The sequence below is a fragment of the Sebastes umbrosus genome, chromosome 11 (genome assembly GCF_015220745.1).
Source record: "Sebastes umbrosus isolate fSebUmb1 chromosome 11, fSebUmb1.pri, whole genome shotgun sequence".
NCBI lineage: Eukaryota > Metazoa > Chordata > Actinopteri > Perciformes > Sebastidae > Sebastes > Sebastes umbrosus.
This window is the reverse complement of record NC_051279.1, coordinates 820,934-838,812: the sequence shown is the minus strand read 5'-3', so window position 1 is coordinate 838,812 and position 17,879 is coordinate 820,934. Positions and strand designations below refer to the sequence as shown.

The 17,879-nt window shown below is 43.4% G+C and overlaps 1 protein-coding gene across 1 annotated transcript in view; it reads left to right on the top strand.

The window, feature by feature from the left end:
• LOC119496816 (eukaryotic translation initiation factor 3 subunit H) overlaps positions 1-17,879 on the top strand; it is a 65,693-nt gene that overhangs the window by 39,858 nt on the left and 7,956 nt on the right. Inside the window, exons 4-6 of the mRNA XM_037784400.1 lie at positions 5,454-5,553; positions 8,916-9,065; positions 17,029-17,149. Of these exons, the coding sequence (XP_037640328.1) occupies positions 5,454-5,553; positions 8,916-9,065; positions 17,029-17,149 (371 nt within the window). The remainder of the gene's footprint in view (positions 1-5,453; positions 5,554-8,915; positions 9,066-17,028; positions 17,150-17,879) is intronic.

The window sequence follows — 17,879 nt, the reverse complement described above, 5'->3', positions numbered from 1 at the left end:
CTGCAAATAATTGAAAGTAAAAAAAATGCCTTATTTAGTTTGTAATGTTACACTCAGCCACGCTACGAAGATAACAAAGTAATACCACGTTTATGTTCTTCACTTATTGAAGTAGTTAGTTTTAATGGCGAGAAAGATTTTACCCTCACCTTCGATCTGTTGGTCACCGACAATTAATATTCTGTTTTTATATCAAAAGAGCGAATGTCAAAGTTCATTCTCTGTTTGTAACAACATAAACCCTGCTATAAAATCTGAGTGGCAGTTCATGTAATTATGTTCACATAATATTCCTTATAGCACAAAGCTCTCAGCAGCCACGGATTTTTATAGCTTTTGACAAATTAAAATGCATTTTAATGTAATATTATCCAGCTTCTCAAGTTCAAATGTGACTTTTATTTGGCCAAATGGTTGATTTGAATGTTGTAGATCTTACTTTTTTTATTGAAGTTCTGGCAACAACTGCATATCCGTCCAGTTCTGAATGTACAAATTCACAACTTTACACACACAAAACAAAAACCATCTGACATAATTACATTCAAATTACTAGAGTGTGCTGTAGTCCGTTCCAAAGTTGTTAATTAGGTAGAACTAGTTAATTAGTTTAGTCCAGAGGGGTCAACTGTGTCCAGGACTGGTTGCCATATCTATCCATAAATCCATAAATCCTCGACATTGCCATGAAGGCCAGCTTTCCCAGAGGGAGTATTCTCAGTACCTCCTTATTTCAATCATCCAGTGCATGGATGGATGTGCTTAGAAATCCAGAAGTCAGAATAGTCTTTCTTTAATATTTATACGAGTGTTCCTACCAGTTCAGCGTTGGTGGTTGTTCTTTTCACCGTCCACTTCAGCTGCCAAAATACACTGAAGAGTCGATAGCTCCGAGTCATATCCAATCAGGGTAGGTCACTGGCAATTTGAACTGGTGCTCATTAAGTGTGTTTGAATAGGAAACATGGGTTCAACCATCGGTCAGTACCGGTACCGGTCGGTTGGGCTAATCTAATTCTTATCCTGTCTAATCACTACCAGGGAATGTTTTATTGACTATGTTGTAAAAGAACAAAGAAAGCACAGAGCAGAGTCACTGCTGTATTGTTCACCTGTCACTCAACCATTCAGCCATTCAGCCATTCACAGACGACCTCTAATGATGGAGGTTCATGTTGGTGGAAAATGGTTCCTGGAGAGTAGGACAGCACCATTAAAGATCTACACAATAACTCCACAAAATACTGGTGCATCTTCATGAAACAATCACAGAAGCGTGCTCAGATTCAGTACACTATATCAGAATCAGTTTGACTTCTCAGGCATTAGGATGGCCCTGCTACCAGGGAGCAGATTACTGTCGGTTACGGGTAATATTCATTTTAGCCTCAACAAGAAATCAGTGTCTCAGATGCAGGAAAAAGATTAGTGGAGGTTAGCACAAATATTTAAAAAACAATGGTTGCTTTTCAAAATAAATCTTGCAAGTGTCATCAAATTCATTTTCAACAGACTCAAGAGATTGAATATTAATTATAAATATTTCTTTTTATGTAAATCTGCAATATTCAGATGTCATTTCGTACAATTTTTTTTTTTTAATCTTTTATAATCAAAATATGACAAGTTTACAATTTATTGACATGTTAACACTATTTACAAACGAGCAGAAAAACAGCATCAATATTGAAATCATATTTAAGCTCCAGTGTCTTGAAAATCAAAACATAAACAAGCATCTGAAAACAAAATATCAAAGAAATTTAAATCCTAAATTACTGAAATAAAACAAAAGACATCAACCAATAATCTAGAAATAACATAAGATTACATTTATAAATTAATAAAAAAACAACTAAATTGAACTGTTCAAGTAACCTAAATATAGAGAAGCTTTAACCCTGCCTGACACTTTAATAAGAGGAGCTTCAAAATAAGCCAAACTATTCATAAATTAGACTGAGAAGGTTAAACTGAAATGCCCTCTCAGTAAATCATCACTGGCAGGTGAAAGACGGGTTTGAGACGTCTCATGGAGGTAACGCACGTCTGTCTGCAGCTCTCGACAGGAGAGGAGAGGAGAGGAGAGGCGGTGACGAGCAGAGAGCAGGAATAGACGGGATTAACGAGGTAGCTGGTAACCACTAACGTAACGAGTATGGACATCGAGCGCCTGCACCTGCTTCACAGTAAAGACTTTTAAGAGCGTCCCATAATCGCTGCACCGCGAACGCCGTCCCAGATGGTGTAAGCTTTCTTCCAAATGACAGCGATATTAAAAACCGACATGACAGCAAATTAAAATGTGTCACTATTAAACAGTGTGCATTTAACTCCTCAGTGTCTACATATCTGATGATTCATTACTACATAACCACTCCAGGTGCTCGTTGACTTCAGAGGCAGTATATATTAGTACATTACATGGAGAGGTGCAAATTATAAATGTATTTAATTTCTGGCTGGTTTCCATGAGAGTACAACTCGTCTTTATGTGTCTTCATGGTGCTGAAATGTGACTCACACATTACAGACTTTTATAATCACACATAGACTTTGTCAAAATGCCAGATCCTATCCAGATAGTATTTCCCGCCGGTATTACACTCCTCATAATGTGCTGAGTTTACCTCCTTTAGGTTTATGAGCCGAACAATAATTACAGCCAGGGTGACACAAAGAGTCTTAGAAAGTCACTGACCTGAAGTCTGTCATCTGAACAGCTCCGTGTTTATCTATCCACTCCGTTAGAGTCAGGAGTGAGGCAGCAACTGGGATTGTCATTTTAAAAAATGATGAAAACAGCTTTGAATTTCATCAATGTTTCAGTGGCGGTGAGCGTAAAGGAACTCCCCCAGGCGCCGTTCTTTCTCTCCAAAATCACTTCAGGGTTGTCATGTTCTCAGATTGTACAAATCCATGACAGGCAAAGACTAATTTTAACCAGCTGACATATGAACCTTCTCTGAGCTCGTCCTGCCAGCCAGCTGGCCACTCAGCTAGCCAGCCGGGCGGGCGCTCGCTCCTTTCTCATTCTAAACGAGGGCTCCTGTTAATGTCAGTCAATAATGCAGCGCTTAATGGATCAAAGCACCTCAAAGGAATCGATTATTATCTCCGTTTAAAGGCAAAGGGAAGGAAAATTGATTCCTTTTTTCTTCTCTTCGTCATCGGCTCGCCGGTCATTTTATACCGATGGATCAATCAATCAGGTGGCCAACTGGCGAGTTAATAGCTTCCGTCTGATGACGGCGAATCAGAGCGGGTTGTTAAACCAGTCGGTTAAACGTTCACCGTGATGATGGGTTCTCTGGTGTGAGGTGAACAGTCGAAGAGGTTAAAGAGATAACCTACAGTAGCTCTTTGCACGCCCAGAGCTTTCAACTCAGGGACATATAAATATATTTATTGATTCATAAATGTATTCATTTAATTTAATTTAATTTAAAACCCATCAAATACGTTCCCCAATAGGTCCTCGCCAATTGAAGTACTCTGTTTCAACAAATGCTCTATTTTGCTTAAATTTCACTTCAGTTCTGTCATTCACTTGATGTTCTTGGTTTGGTGTTTGATATTAGCAGATTGAAGACACAACGGAAACCATGCCCAGTATTCAACCTCCAAATCAAATGTTTCGTTTATTGATTTTTATTTTTTTAAGTATGTAATAATGTCTGAATCTCAAATAGCCCTTGAAATAAAGAATAATCCCACAACATTATTAATTATTAGTAGATATTCTCAGATGGATATCGCTGTTTGTTGTGTGTAGCAGTGCGTGTGTGGAGGAGGGGTGGAACGGTTCACAAAACTCACGGTTCGGTTCATATCACGGTTTTCGGTTCGGTTCGGTAGGTTTATGGTACAGCGAGGAGGTCATGTTCTGCTTTCAACATGCTTTTCATTTATTTGGCAAAAATAAATGTTTGCCTTAACAAAAGTATGGCTTCCATAAGGAACATAAACACTTCTTCATTGACAAATCTGAACTGTAAAAAGGTCTTCTACAGTCATTAGTGCAAACTAAAAAATCCAGCTTTATTTTTATATAAATATGATGAAATTATAAACTAAGGCCGTCAATATACATTGAAGCAGAAGCTCAACCAGAACTATACTAACTCATTCAACAGCGGCTCATTGGTCATAATTCATACTATAACAGTTAAGGCACTCAAATACTCACATATTGTCAATAAGAACAAATAAATTACAAAAATAAAATCACAAATGTCTATCTTAAGTTATCTCAACTGCTGCTTATGCTAGTTTCTACAGGGCAGGCACAGCAGACTAACATTCACGCTATGCAGCGATAAACTCTCTTATAGCATCAGATAGGACTTTGTCACGATGTGAATCTGCAGAGGGAGGCTGTCTGAACGCTGCGGGGGGGGGAACGGACTCTCCGTCCAGTCTGCTTTTGTTTCGCTCCGCTAATCAACACATTCCGGTGATGCCGTCGTATAAATCGACTTCAGTTGAACGGTGTCGGTGTACAGTTTGTACTGCGCCGCTTCTGCGCTGCTAACATTTCTGGTGCGCTGCCAAAACTTTCCGGGGTAAAACTCACGCTCCAGAGTTTCTGTTCCACGCGTGCGAGTAGTAGACATAAACAGCTGTTTGGGTAACAAGGAACCGAAAGGAACTGTTATTCGGGACAGCACTAGTGTATATACTGTATAATGTATGCAAATACACACATGGTAGAGACACAAGTTCCACCAGTTGAAGAAGCTAACAGGAACTGGATTTTGATTTAGTTACCGAGCTTCCCGTGGATAGGAGACAGAGTTGTCTTAATCAAGTGTGGCTGTCCCCGACCGGTCTCAGTGGAGATTGGCCAGCATAAATTGAGATTGGCTGTATCTCTGGCTCTGCTGTAGGCAAATGGCTCGTCATAGTTGGCTGTTGGGACGGGAATAAGTCACACAAGCACTTCTGGTAGTTTGGTGGCTGTCAGCCTGTCCAGCCTGAGCCACTATTACCACTTTCTCTCTCTCTCTCTCTCTCTGAATTGGACGACGGAGCGATTCCTCAGAGTCGGTCTGGATACTTTAACATTTTCTGTCTTTTTAAATGTTACTTTAGCTCGACTCTTCACTTTGTTGAATTGCCACTAAAACACCTCCGCTCCCCTGCTTGCTGCTCCGCCTGTCCAGACACAAGAGTGTTTTTCATCCCTAAAACGGGGAAATTCCAGTTAAGTTACAAAATCAATCCAGGTAGAGATCTGATGGGAGGTACTGTATCTCCCCTGATTGTTTTTATGGGAGCTCCTCTCCAGCTAGCACCTTTAGAACAGGACTTTTTGTTTGACTTGTTTTCACTGAGGACACGTGTGATTTTCAGATCAGTTGGACTTCTTTCAATGTTTGGGAATAGTAAATAGTGAATAGTTTTTAACCCTCGTCTCTCTCTCTCTCTCTCTCTCTCTCCTGTCACTCTAGACCCCATAAAGACGGCACAAGGCTCCCTGTCCCTGAAGGCCTACAGGCTCACCCCCAAACTCATGGAGATCTGCAAAGAGAAAGATTTCACACCTGAGGGGTGAGTCGCTCACAGCGGAACACACAAGAAATAAAGACACCACATGGATGAATCTCATGATCACATGATCACATGCACACAGAACTCCAGATGTTCAAAAACACTAGGGATGCACCGACACCACTTTATTCAGACCGAGTACAAGTACTTACATTTGGGTACTCTCCGATACCGAGTACCGATACGAGTACTTCTCTGTGCCTAAAGACCCTCGTTAACAGCCAGCTGGAGGGTGTGAGCGACACACGGCAGGCTGGGGAGTCCCGCATACGAGGCGGTGCGCCGCCACCGGCTCTAGGTCGGCTTGGAGAGGCTCGAGGCGAAGGTGGCTCGCGGCCACAGCTTTACAGCGCTCCCCGCCCGGACCTCGCCGCACCGTGACGAGGGCCCCCTGCTTCTGGTGCGACTGTCGACCGGGGCGGACAGTCCTCAGTGCGCCCCAACCGCGTCGTGCCGCGGCCCACTTAAAAGGCGCCAGAGTTCTGCGGCGATGTCGGCAACCCAACCAACCCGTCTTGAAACACTTGAAGGAGTCTAATGCACACGCGAGTCAGACGGTGCAAGAAAAACCCCATGGCGCAATGAAAGTGAGGGCCGGCGAGCGCCGCCTGAGGTGGGATCCCGGCCCAGCGGGGTCGGGCGCACCACCGGTCCGTCTCGCCCGCACCGGGCGTAAACACACGGACTCACGTCGGTTCCTGGAAAACAGAATTAAAATGTTTTGCCTTTTTTGGTTCTGCTTATTCAGTGGATGCAAATAACGGCCTGTGCATCCACGGGGGAGGCATTTAGTAGCAGTCGCAGATTGATGCTGATGACGATGATTTATCAGTTCGCCCTCGCCCGTCAAACAAATGTACCATGTTTACGCTTTTTCTGACCCCAAGGCTTATCGTAATTGCTTTTAAATTGCAGCTAAAAGTGAATGTAATGAAGGGACCATTTATTCCAGGCAGTTCGGGGTGGTCCGAGTGCACAAACTCACACATGCATCAACACACGCATGAAGGGAAACACACATGCAAGTAAACAGCTCCATGAAGAAGTCCCAGCGGTATCAAATCGCTGTCCGTTCAGGACCTCCAGATATACATTTTTAAATTCACTAAAAGCGAGTGTATTCGCCGGGAGAGGACAATTTAACCGCATCGTTTCATTTCCTCTGTATTTCTCCACCTGTGTGTCTCTATTGCCAGCAACTGTGTTATTGACCCAGTGTGTTTGGCCCTGAGTCAGGATCCCTTCTCATTTCTGCAGCTTTTCATTAGTTCCTATGATTTATTACGGCTCCAATCTGTAGCTATCAGTGTTCCCAATAAGCCCGTGATTGAGAGAGGGCAGCGCAGGGCAGGAAAGGACAATATCACCACATAACAACAGTCTTGTCTCAGTCCTATTATTTCCAGAATAGACCGCAAATCTGAATATCAATAATGTTTATTTTTTTTTATTCTCCGAAGATGCAAAACTTCAAAAGCGTTTCATTTTCCCCGACACTAAATGTGCGTAAAAAGGCGGTCTCTTTTATGTTGCTGTATTTGATGTTACATAAGCTTGCATATATTGTGCACCTTTTTTTAAATGAAAGGCCGGGATGGATGAGCGCTGAATAGACCCATTCCCTTTGAACCACCCTCCGAGTCCGCTGGGCTACAGAGGCAGCGGTCAATAGCCTCCACTTCAGCACACAATATGAAGTATCAAATTAGTCGGCCCGTGGAGTCGACCTTTGGCTTTGTCCGATGGGGCCCGACTTGGAAAGAGCGTGGCATTAAGTCCAGTAGGGTGGAGCATTCTGTCCTGCCCACTATGTGCCATCCTTCTATCTCCTCATAGACGCCGTTTTAAATCGCTCTGCGGGCGTTTCAAAAGGTCATAATTTGCAGGAAATATATTGAAAGCACTGCAGATGGATAATTGTGCCAATATGTATAACAAATAGTATTAACAGTAGGTCGTCATAGATTCCTCTTATAGACTGCTGCTATCCATACTCAGAGCCGGAGGCGGGGTTGTCTATTTGCGCTACCTCAGAGTCTCCTCTTAAAATTTGCCTGAGGTGAAGCTCTACTTGGAATACAAATTTGTTTTTTAAATTTTCCTCATCAGAATCAGATGATGCTCCACGCCGACAGTATATTCATCACACGGACAGTCCTAACATAAACGTCTCTGTTTCTGGTAGTGCACACGGCGGATTAATGCAGCGAGCGTATTGATCCCATAACAAGCAAGACACCTCTAACAAGCCACCATTAGACATATACAGACATTAGGCTTGTAGCTCATGCACTGTGCACAAAGTGACAGGCTGAACCCAGGCAGTCAGTCAATGCTATCGGATTTATGTGAGACATTAAGCAAAGTTTGAAATTCCATTTTGTGTTAACAGGCCCATGTCAGAGGGAGAGAGGGAGAAAGAGCAGGATTCTGTGGTTAAAGATCGGTCGGTGCTTTGCACACTTATCAGCAGAGCCCATAAAAATGGCGTTTAGGCCACCGAGTGTCACGTCGCTCGGGGTGTGCAATATGGACATCCTATTGTATCACACCATTTTCAAATATCAAAATGCAACATGCATAACATTACTATTCATTTTGCTTTTATTTGGTGAAGATAACAATCTACTGAGAAGTACAAGCCCCGTGGTGACGGTACAATGCTCCATTTACAACCCCTCTTGTAAGCACAGTGTATACGAACAACAAATACAATGAGGAGCTACAGTACGTCACAAACTGACCCGAGGACATCTCCGGCCTCAACCGAGCACATGTTAAATGCAGAGAGTTGCATTAGAAGTAGAGGTAGACCAACTGTTAACCCCATCCACTCTCTGTTCACTTGAAATTAGTTGTAAATGGCTCTGAGTCAGCGGAGACCTGAGCTTTTCTTGGTTTGTTACAGGTTTAATTTCCACATCTGATTCACACTCACTCTTCTGTGTTTTGTGTCCTGTGTGTAGATTTTGTGCATAAACAGGCAAGTTGTCCTGTTTTAAAATCACTCGATGTCTCAGACAGAAAATGATGTTCCCTCTGAATTAAAGCTGAAGTACATATGATTAAATAAAGTTATTTTTATATCCTGACAGTAGTACATGAAACAGGTAACCTGAAAACAATCATCATCAAAACCGTTCTGCCTACTGCAGCTTTAATTGCACATAATGTGTATCATTGACATCCCTGACTGTTTTACTCTGTCGGGTCCATCGTGTGTTGAAGTCAGTGTATGTAGTCTGCTAAAGTTGATAAAAGCATTGAATGTAAACAGGTAATGATGAAAACTCTTTTGACAAACTGTAACTTAACCTGTCTTCTCCTCCTCTGCGTCTCTTGTCCTGTCCTTCACCCTCCAGCTTGAAGAAGGCTAACATCGGTTTCGAGCATATGTTCGAGGAGGTGCCCATTCTCATCAAAAACTCCCACCTCATCACCGCGCTGATGTGGGATCTGGAGGACAAGTCCACGGTCGCCGACAAGCACGAACTGCTCAACCTCTCAAGCAGGTCAGACATTATTATCTAATGCAGCCGTTTACCATGACGGCCTTAGGACAGACACCTTGGCTGTAAAGAAACGTTAAGAGTGAATGCAGGGACATCTGATCTCTGGATCAACTATTTCCAACATGTTTTTCTCAAGAAACCCAACATGTACCGGACGGTTCTGTGTGGGCTCGGGGGGCTCGGGGGGCATTGTGTGGGTTTATCTGTTGCCCTTCAATGTCGCTGTAGATTTTCTAATCTAACAGTGACATCGTAGGGAACATGCAGGTGATCTAACAGCTTTAACTGCTGTAGATACTCTGGAGTGATTTAGTTTCTCTCTCGACTTGTATTCCCAAGTTCTCTTTGTGTTGTTTATTACGGACTTTCAAGGCTCCTGTTTCCAGAACATGCAAATGAATAATCTCAGACTGCTCTCTGTGTAAGATCATAACGGGAGGAAGCTTTTCAATCGTTGGACATCAGAGTCCAATTTCTCGTTCCTGTTTCATGCCGCGTGATTACATTACAGCTTCTTCTATTTTTATGATATCATGGTGTTTATATATCCAACATGGAAAATATACTGTCATGATACGGTTCATCAACAGACCTCAGTGTGTCTCATCATCAGCCTCTGTGCAAAATCACTCCACAATCAAATCCAGGAAAAGAGGTTATTGATAGAAATTACATCACCCGAAACCATCCGACTCTGAGCAAAGTGTCACCTTAATTTGATTCAATTTCACATGGTTCCCATAGTACTGTGCATACATAGCGATTGAAGAATAACGTCTTCCTAAAAGCGTCTTACAAGCTTTAAAACCATGTCATGGTATCTCTTTAAACCTGCAGGCTGCTTTCACAGACATGAGTTAAAGCCACTTCTAAATTAAAATTGATTTGACATTAGAGGACTCCTGGGCATTAATCTGTGTCTCCTGCACTGTTCTGAAGTGTACCAGATTGCTGGAAAGAATACGATGTCTATTGATGTGTGTTGGCTTCTGTTTATCCACCACGGCTTTAGAGCCGTTTTCAGACACTTCTTAGGAGGGCTAGTTTGATTTTTATCTTTTTATTATTATCACAAAAATCCCATAAAAAGACCAAATCCCACAAAGCATTTATCTTCCTCAACGGGAATAGTTTGTTTGGCCAAAGCTCACGCTTCTGTGCCATTGTCTTCCAAAACCTATTAAAAACGCATAAAAGAGCCGTATTATTGCATCGGGTGACATATTCCCTCATTACGATAAACGCAGCCGCTGTACTTTATTCTGAAACATAAACACCATAGACTAATAACATCAGCTGCATTTTTGATCGCTGCAAAGCAAACGCTCACAGACACTGGTGTTTGTGTTTACGCCGCTTTATTAGTTTGCTTTGCCATTTATCATTAGCTGCAGAAATTATCGTTAGAAACGTACAATGTGCGGGTCAGATTGGGATCGTTCCCACACAGCTGACAGCACTAATGAAGAGAGGGTCAGATTGTGTGGACCTGCGGTGTCATAAACTGGAGCACTCCGGAGAGAAACTGCAACAACGAGCTGAATAAAGTACAGCGGCCGCATCGGCTGTAATGAAGGAATATGTCACCCAGAGTGCAGCGCTACGGCTCTTTTGTGTGGTTTTAATAGTTTTTAGAGGATAATGGACTTGTATAGCACATATAGGCATAAAGCTATATGAGGCCGCGGCTTCACAGACAATACTTGTTAGTGGGATACATTCTTTGTGGGTTTTGGTGTTCTGTTGACGATAATGAAAAGATTAAAGATAACACCAGCCTAATCCTTTAAAACCGGTTTTAACCTGCTTGGACTACAGTACCAGATGGGGGGGGGATACAGTATCAGTATTCAGTTTGTATTGTGCATCTTAGAGGTTTAAAACAAACCCCAACACCTATTGTTTGTTGGGATCAGATCTGTAACCCAGACTAAAACTACAGTCCACATCCACATCCCGGGTCTAAAACACGCTCGACCGCTGGTGTTATTTCAGGAACTTATCGGCGTACCCTTGGGTTAGTATGGGAGGTCTGATTGGGATATCCAGTCCAACACTAGGTACAGTAAATGCCACATCTAAATGTCAAAACATATTTATTCAGAAATGTCTCCCTAAAGCCCGACCTGCCATCAAACTTTGTCTTCCATCACTAATGAGCACAATATGAACAAATATCACCCCCAACCACATGAGCTGGCAGCCTGGCTCTTAAAGCCTCGTATTTAGATCTCCGAGGCTCTCAGCATCAGTCTCAGGAGAATTTATCAGCAATCATTTATGGAGATAAACCGCTGCAATCGGAGCAACAGCTGTGAAGCTTCCCAGGGGGCAGGTGTGAGGAATTAGCACAATAACGACTCAAAGTGCTGATTTACACACTGTTAGCGCGCAAAACACTCTGTGCTTACTTATACACTGCAGCGCAGCGCAGCGCATCAGGAGCTGCTGTGGTTCTTCTCATCGGTGTCCTGTAACACAAGGTCAACAATTAAATGAACACTGGTATGTACGGAGCTCTGCAGAATGCACGTGCCTGGCCCACTAAGTGCGGCACCAGCACACTCATTTGTTAGAAATTGTCACAGACTGAAGGAGAATGCTTCACTTTTCTTGCATATTGTTCCATTTTCCAAACGACGACTCTGAAGTTGAAATATAGCTTTTGATATGACTGGAAATGGGGCAGAAGCAGCCGGGTCCTCCCCACGGGTTTCCCGGCGTGACTGCCGATGGGATGTCTGGCGAGATGAAATTGTTTCCTGAAGTTGTCAGATTGCGGCGCGGCTCTGTCCTCGTGTTGGATTGTAGCGTCCGTCTCTCCACATCTTCTCCTGACAGCCCCGCCCTTTTCTCCTCATTTCCACCCCTTCAGAAAAAACAACGATAATGGGTTTTATTTAATGTTTTTCCTTTTTGTCTCATTTTCCAATCTGCGGACCCATTTGTCAATGTCATCTACGTCTAAGGCTGAGTGAATGCAGTTTCACTCCGGCAAACAGGGTTGTTCTTACCACAGATGATGATGTTGATCGTGGTGATGGATTGCATGAATGTAAATTCATTTATGGAGCCATTTTCCCCCAAACAGCCTTGAAATGCCTCGATGTTACAAAGCAGCCCATATTCATGTCAGGACACAAAGCTTCTGGCGTGTGGGCCACCTTACATGGTCGTCGCTCGTCTTGAAATGTTCCCACTGCGTGGTGGCAGCCATTGTTCATTATAAATCATCCTTTAAACCTCATATTTACCTTCTGTTCTGTGTGAACGAGCAACTCGTCGCTCCGTCTCCTCCCGTCTGCTCACTGTAATTGGCCTTCTGCATAGAAATGTTGGACAATGGAAGGATATGTAAACATAGCTTTCTGCTCTGCAGGACTACCATGATGATATGTATTCAATAAGCGAAAAGGGTATTGAGTTCAGGGAGAGTGTGAGGCTTTGTTAGAGCTGCAGCTGGAGGAGGAGGAGTGAGGAAGGTGAAGAGGCAGCAGACAGAAGGAAATACTCGGTGGAAAGATGGTCCTTGACAGACAAACTTCACCCGATGAGATGGACTTTGAGAAGAGAGAATCTTTATAGTTCTGTGTCTTTTCTGCAATGAAATAATGATGATGGGCAGGAAGGGAGGAGATAGCGATGTAAACATAAAATTAATATGCTATTCAGTCATATATGGATTATGAATTGGTGTCAAACCACCATAAATCTGTCTGAAAATATTCATATTCTGCATACTTTTTATCTTACCGAGATAATACTATAAACTCTGCTGGGCCACTGTTAGATCTAGGCTATTTCATGTCCTCTTTAAAACCTATTATTCTGCTACAGAAGCGAGCCGGAGATCCATATTGTGCCTCAGTCCATCAGTTAAAAAGGCTCCATCAGAGTAACACACTCATTATAAGAATGGAAGTCACTTCCTTGGCAGCTTTGTTAAAAAACTCCCCTTTGAACTTTCAATTTACTGAATGTCAGCCCGTTTTCAGCTCTCACATCAATACCGTTTTAGAATTTGTCCTCTATTGTCCTGTGTGACTGTGAGCACGTAGGCCCGAGCACACATACAGTAGTGCACCGTATGGGCCGCCATTGAACCTGACCTTAAAACAGAATCTGTGATGACAGGAAGTCCCTCCGTAGACTTTGATTTCTAATTCAGGATTGATCGGATGGCTCGCTGACCTGTCTAAATAATTCACCACTGAGGAGTGTATGACCGGCGCTGTGGAGGGGAGAAGGCATTATTCCACGTGCAGTTTTCCAACCACGTGTAACTCTGTTTTTCACTGTTTGGAAATGCAGTTATGAGCAGTAGTGTGTTTTTTTCTTGCATAATCAGGCGTTTATAAAAATACAGTAACAACTGAACATGCTTAATAAACATGAACACACACACAGCGCAAAGAACAGAGAGCTATTTACCACTAGTACCTGAAGTTTACGACATTATACACTGCAGAAATTAGACTTCTCCTTACTCATAGCTCTTCTACTCTTACTTACTAATTCCCCCCCCGTAATCATTAAAGTATTTCTGATTCTGTTTTAAGTCACTGCATCTCCAAACAGAACATCATGAATATCAGCCTGCCTGCATGTTTCTGCAGCTTAAACATCGTAACAACAGAGAAGCTAATGTTGGTAGCGAGAGCAACATGTTAGCCGACTGATGAGTCTCCTTTCTCCGCAGTCCGCACACGCACGGTGCACACGCACGGTGCACACACACACGGTGCACACACATACGGTGCACAAACATGGTGCACGTGGTAAATGACAGCAAAATGCAGTAAAGACTGAGCTGAAATGAAACGAAAGCACATAAATTAGGTAAATAAAATATTTAGTTTCTTTCTTCCGGGGGGGCCGGGCCCCCCCCCCCCCCCCCAGGCAGTGGTGAGAGAGGAAACACTGCAGATCCATAAACGACAGATGTTTTGAAGGATCCTGCTCTGACTAAATGTTTTCCTTTGCATATATTATAAATGCGCGCCACACAAATTAGCAACCATATTGCTCGATGAAATAGTTTTAAACGGGCCTTCGTCAGCGAGAATCAATTTTGACACAGTCGGAGGGACTCGGCGGGGAAGCGCTGTGGCGAGGTTTGGTCCTGGGCCATCAATTTTCATGTTTACAGCTCTGACGCTGCAGTGGAGGGTTGACAAACTGATCACACAACAGTCCTCACAGGCAAATATGATGGAAACGGTTCAGTAGTCTAAACTATATGAGCTTCTGAAAATCTATTCACACGCATGTTTATTTTAACGGAAATTTCCAAAAAGGGAAACAAGCTGTGAAATGTGACAGAAATTCCGTTTGCAGTATTCGACCAGACACCTTGTGTACCGAACATCCTGCAACACGAGAGGCTGCAGGCCGGCCTCCAGGCTGAATATCTGATCACTCACATCAACACACACCTCGTGCAGGTGATATGGATGTTTGAGAATAACATTATAAATCATCAGCAGCAGTGTTCATACCATTATCTGCATGTATGTGGTCACATTAGTTGTATCTCTCTGTGCAGCTGGAGGGCCTTCATCTATATGTGAATGTAATTAAAGTGGGTTGATGGCAGCCGGATGTTAAGCTGATAGGATCCTGCTGAGTGGCTTCAGGGTGTGCATCTATTTTACATATATGGATGCTTAATTTTATGCACATGAACGTAATCCTGTAGTGTTTTGTTATACTTCTTGCATTTCACTAATACTTTCTGACATTTATACTAAGAATGTGAATCCATTAGTAGACTCGTATTTAAATACTGGCAGTTTTTATAGTAACTAATTGTAAAAAGTGCAAGAGTCAGAACTACAGTAACTTTCATTTAAGATTATAATTAAATTTCATCAGTCAGTTATGTTGCAATTTGTGAGTTATAATACCGTAGCAATTCCCTTTTTAATTTATTTCTAATCACCTTCATAGCACCAAGAATACTAAACCTGAAGCTGCTGAAATGAATGTTAGAAATGTCATGTGCATACCTTAATATTTAATACCGTGGAACCCCCTAAGGTAAATATTGTACACACATTGTTCCAAGTGACACACGAGGACGTTGAGTTCTCCTCGTAGATGAAGCCTGCAGCAGCACGGAGACAGAACAAGAAGCTCTTTAACATTTGCTGTACTTCTAATGTCAACACATGTTTCACTACACCTCAGTCAAACAGCAGGGGGGGGTGAAGCTTTAAATACACAAGAAGCTGGCTCAAATTGACAAGGCAAATGTGTTAATGCTGGTTACACTGCAGCTCTTTTCCCAGTGGTGCCGATACCAATGGTTACTGGTAATTCTTTCTAAACTTTGCACAGTCTAAGACATCGGTAAATGATGTCTTGACAAGATGATTTTCTAGCTTGCAACAGATGAAGAGTGTGAGGAGCCAGTAGAGGAATATTGATTTATAAAATTGTTAATTGAAAAATCTTCCAGAGGAAGAGAGGAAAGCATCTAAAATCACCCAAAACACTCTCCACACTTCCTCCACATATTCACACAAACAACAACACACACTCTAAACAGTTGCAGTGTACACACAGCCAAAACATACACGGCGCTGGCAGTCCTTGCGGGTACAATTGGCATTTAAATAAACATTCAGAATCTGTTTTCCCACAGTACACGCTGCATTATGTAGCACCCAAAACATTCATAAAAGAAACAATATCATTCCACAGAGGGGAGATGACTTGAAGTAGAGCGCTGCGGCCTTGTCGAGGTTGAACTTAGGGCGGTAGTGAGTCATCGTGTTAAAAACTGGGGCTCGTGGGAGGAGAGAGAAGGGAGGGGATACTGCTGGAGTCGTGTTGAGTGTTGTCAGTGTTGTCAGCATGGCAGTGTTGGGAGAAGATGTGGTACCAGAGCAGAGAGACAAGAGGAAGGGTCCTCATGTCTGAGTACTCTAAACCCCCCAGAGACAAGTTTCATGTCAGAAGTCTTTCAGGATGCATAAAGCAACATCTCCAGTGGGAGGTGAACTCAAACATTAGGTCAGAGCGGATGGTAAACATGGACTGTCGAAAAATGTGGATGTGGCATTTTTCAGACTGCAGCCACAGGTCTCTGAAGGGACGTCTTAAAGCTGAGGCTAGTGCCGTTCTCCATCTGTAGTGGTTGCTGCATGACGCTGAGGAGCATCCTGTGGTTTAGTGTTGAAGGAAGGAGGATCCGTCCGTCTGTGGTCTCTTCTTCACAATGAAGAGGTTGTTTGTAGCTGTTGCTAGATTTGAGCTGTCAATTGATTAAAATGTTTAATTGCGATTAATCGCAAATGAATCACATTTTTTATCTGTTCAAAATGTACCTTTTAAAGGGAGACAAGCTTTGAGTGTTTGGTTGGTCTGGACTGGGCTACTGTAGAAACATGGAGGAGCAACATGACAGACTCCGTGAAGAGGATCTGCTCCCTATATAGATATGAAGGACTCATTCTAGGTCTTAGTTTCAGGTGATTATACACTACTGAAAACACTGTTATGAATATTTGATTTCTGCTAATAGACCACCCAAGATGCTCCACACTGTTTCTTTAAGTCAGTCCGTTGTATCTAGAGTCCACAACCATGAAATGTGGACAGACTCTCGTCTGTGTGGGCGTCGCCGGCTGTGGCTCCGGAGGTACAGCAGGTTTTCACTAATCCCAGAGTTGGCGGTTGGATGCTCGGCTCCTCCTGTCCACGCGTCCTTGGGCAAGATATTTATCCCCAATTTGTTCCCGATGGTCGGGTCAGCACATTGGTCGTTTGCTGCCATCGGTGCGTGTGTGTGTTTGTGATTGTGTGCGCGTGTGTGTGTGTGTGTGTGCGTGGGTGGGTGAATGCTTTGGATAAAAGTTCCATATAAATTCAGTGAAATTCAGAATAACATAATGTAGAGTTTAGGGCTGAATGACGGCAGCAGAAGCGTGTGATTGACACGCTGACGTCTTTCTTCCAGCAACCATCTGGAGAAGAGTCTTCAGCTGCTGATGGACCGAGTGGACGACATGAGCCAAGACATCGTCAAGTACAACACCTACAGCCGCAACCTGAGCAAGCAACAGCAGCAGAAACACCAGGTAACTCTCCAGCACGCACGCACATGCACGCACACACACACAGGCTTTTCATGAGCTGAAGCGCACACACCACCTACACACACAATGAGCAAGCAGCAACCTCAGCCTACCAGCACGTATATAAGACACAAACATATTACACACACACACACACAGACAGACACACACACACACACACACAGATGCACCTGCAGACACGAACCCAGCATGAAGACAGCAGGTATATTTCTCTCAGCCTTGGACACAACCAGTTGTAGCTACAATCACAGCAGGCAAGCAGCAAGCACCCCGTAGCGCACACACACGCACACACACAGAAATATGGTACTTCAGGCTCACACGTTAATGTACATGCACCCACTGAGGACGACCCAAAGTAACTACAGTAAACAGCAAAGGTTAAAGATATAGAAACATCTACTGATATCTATACTCAGATTGACACTAGCGATACCCGGTACCGATACCAGCAGGTATCGGTTGGGTCGCCGACATCACCACAGACCCCTGGCGCCTTTTACGTGGGCCGAGCCCCGCCTTGGGGGCACGGCGCGGTCCGGGGCGCATTGAGGACAGTCGGCCCCAGACCGCACCGCCTCACTGGAAGTCAAACCTCAATCTAGGAGCGGAGGAGTGAACAACTCTGTGTTTCTGCTACAGATCTTCCACATCGCCCCTTTTTAAGGAACAAGTCCAGCAGAGTAATAAATGTAAAACTTCAGATCATCAA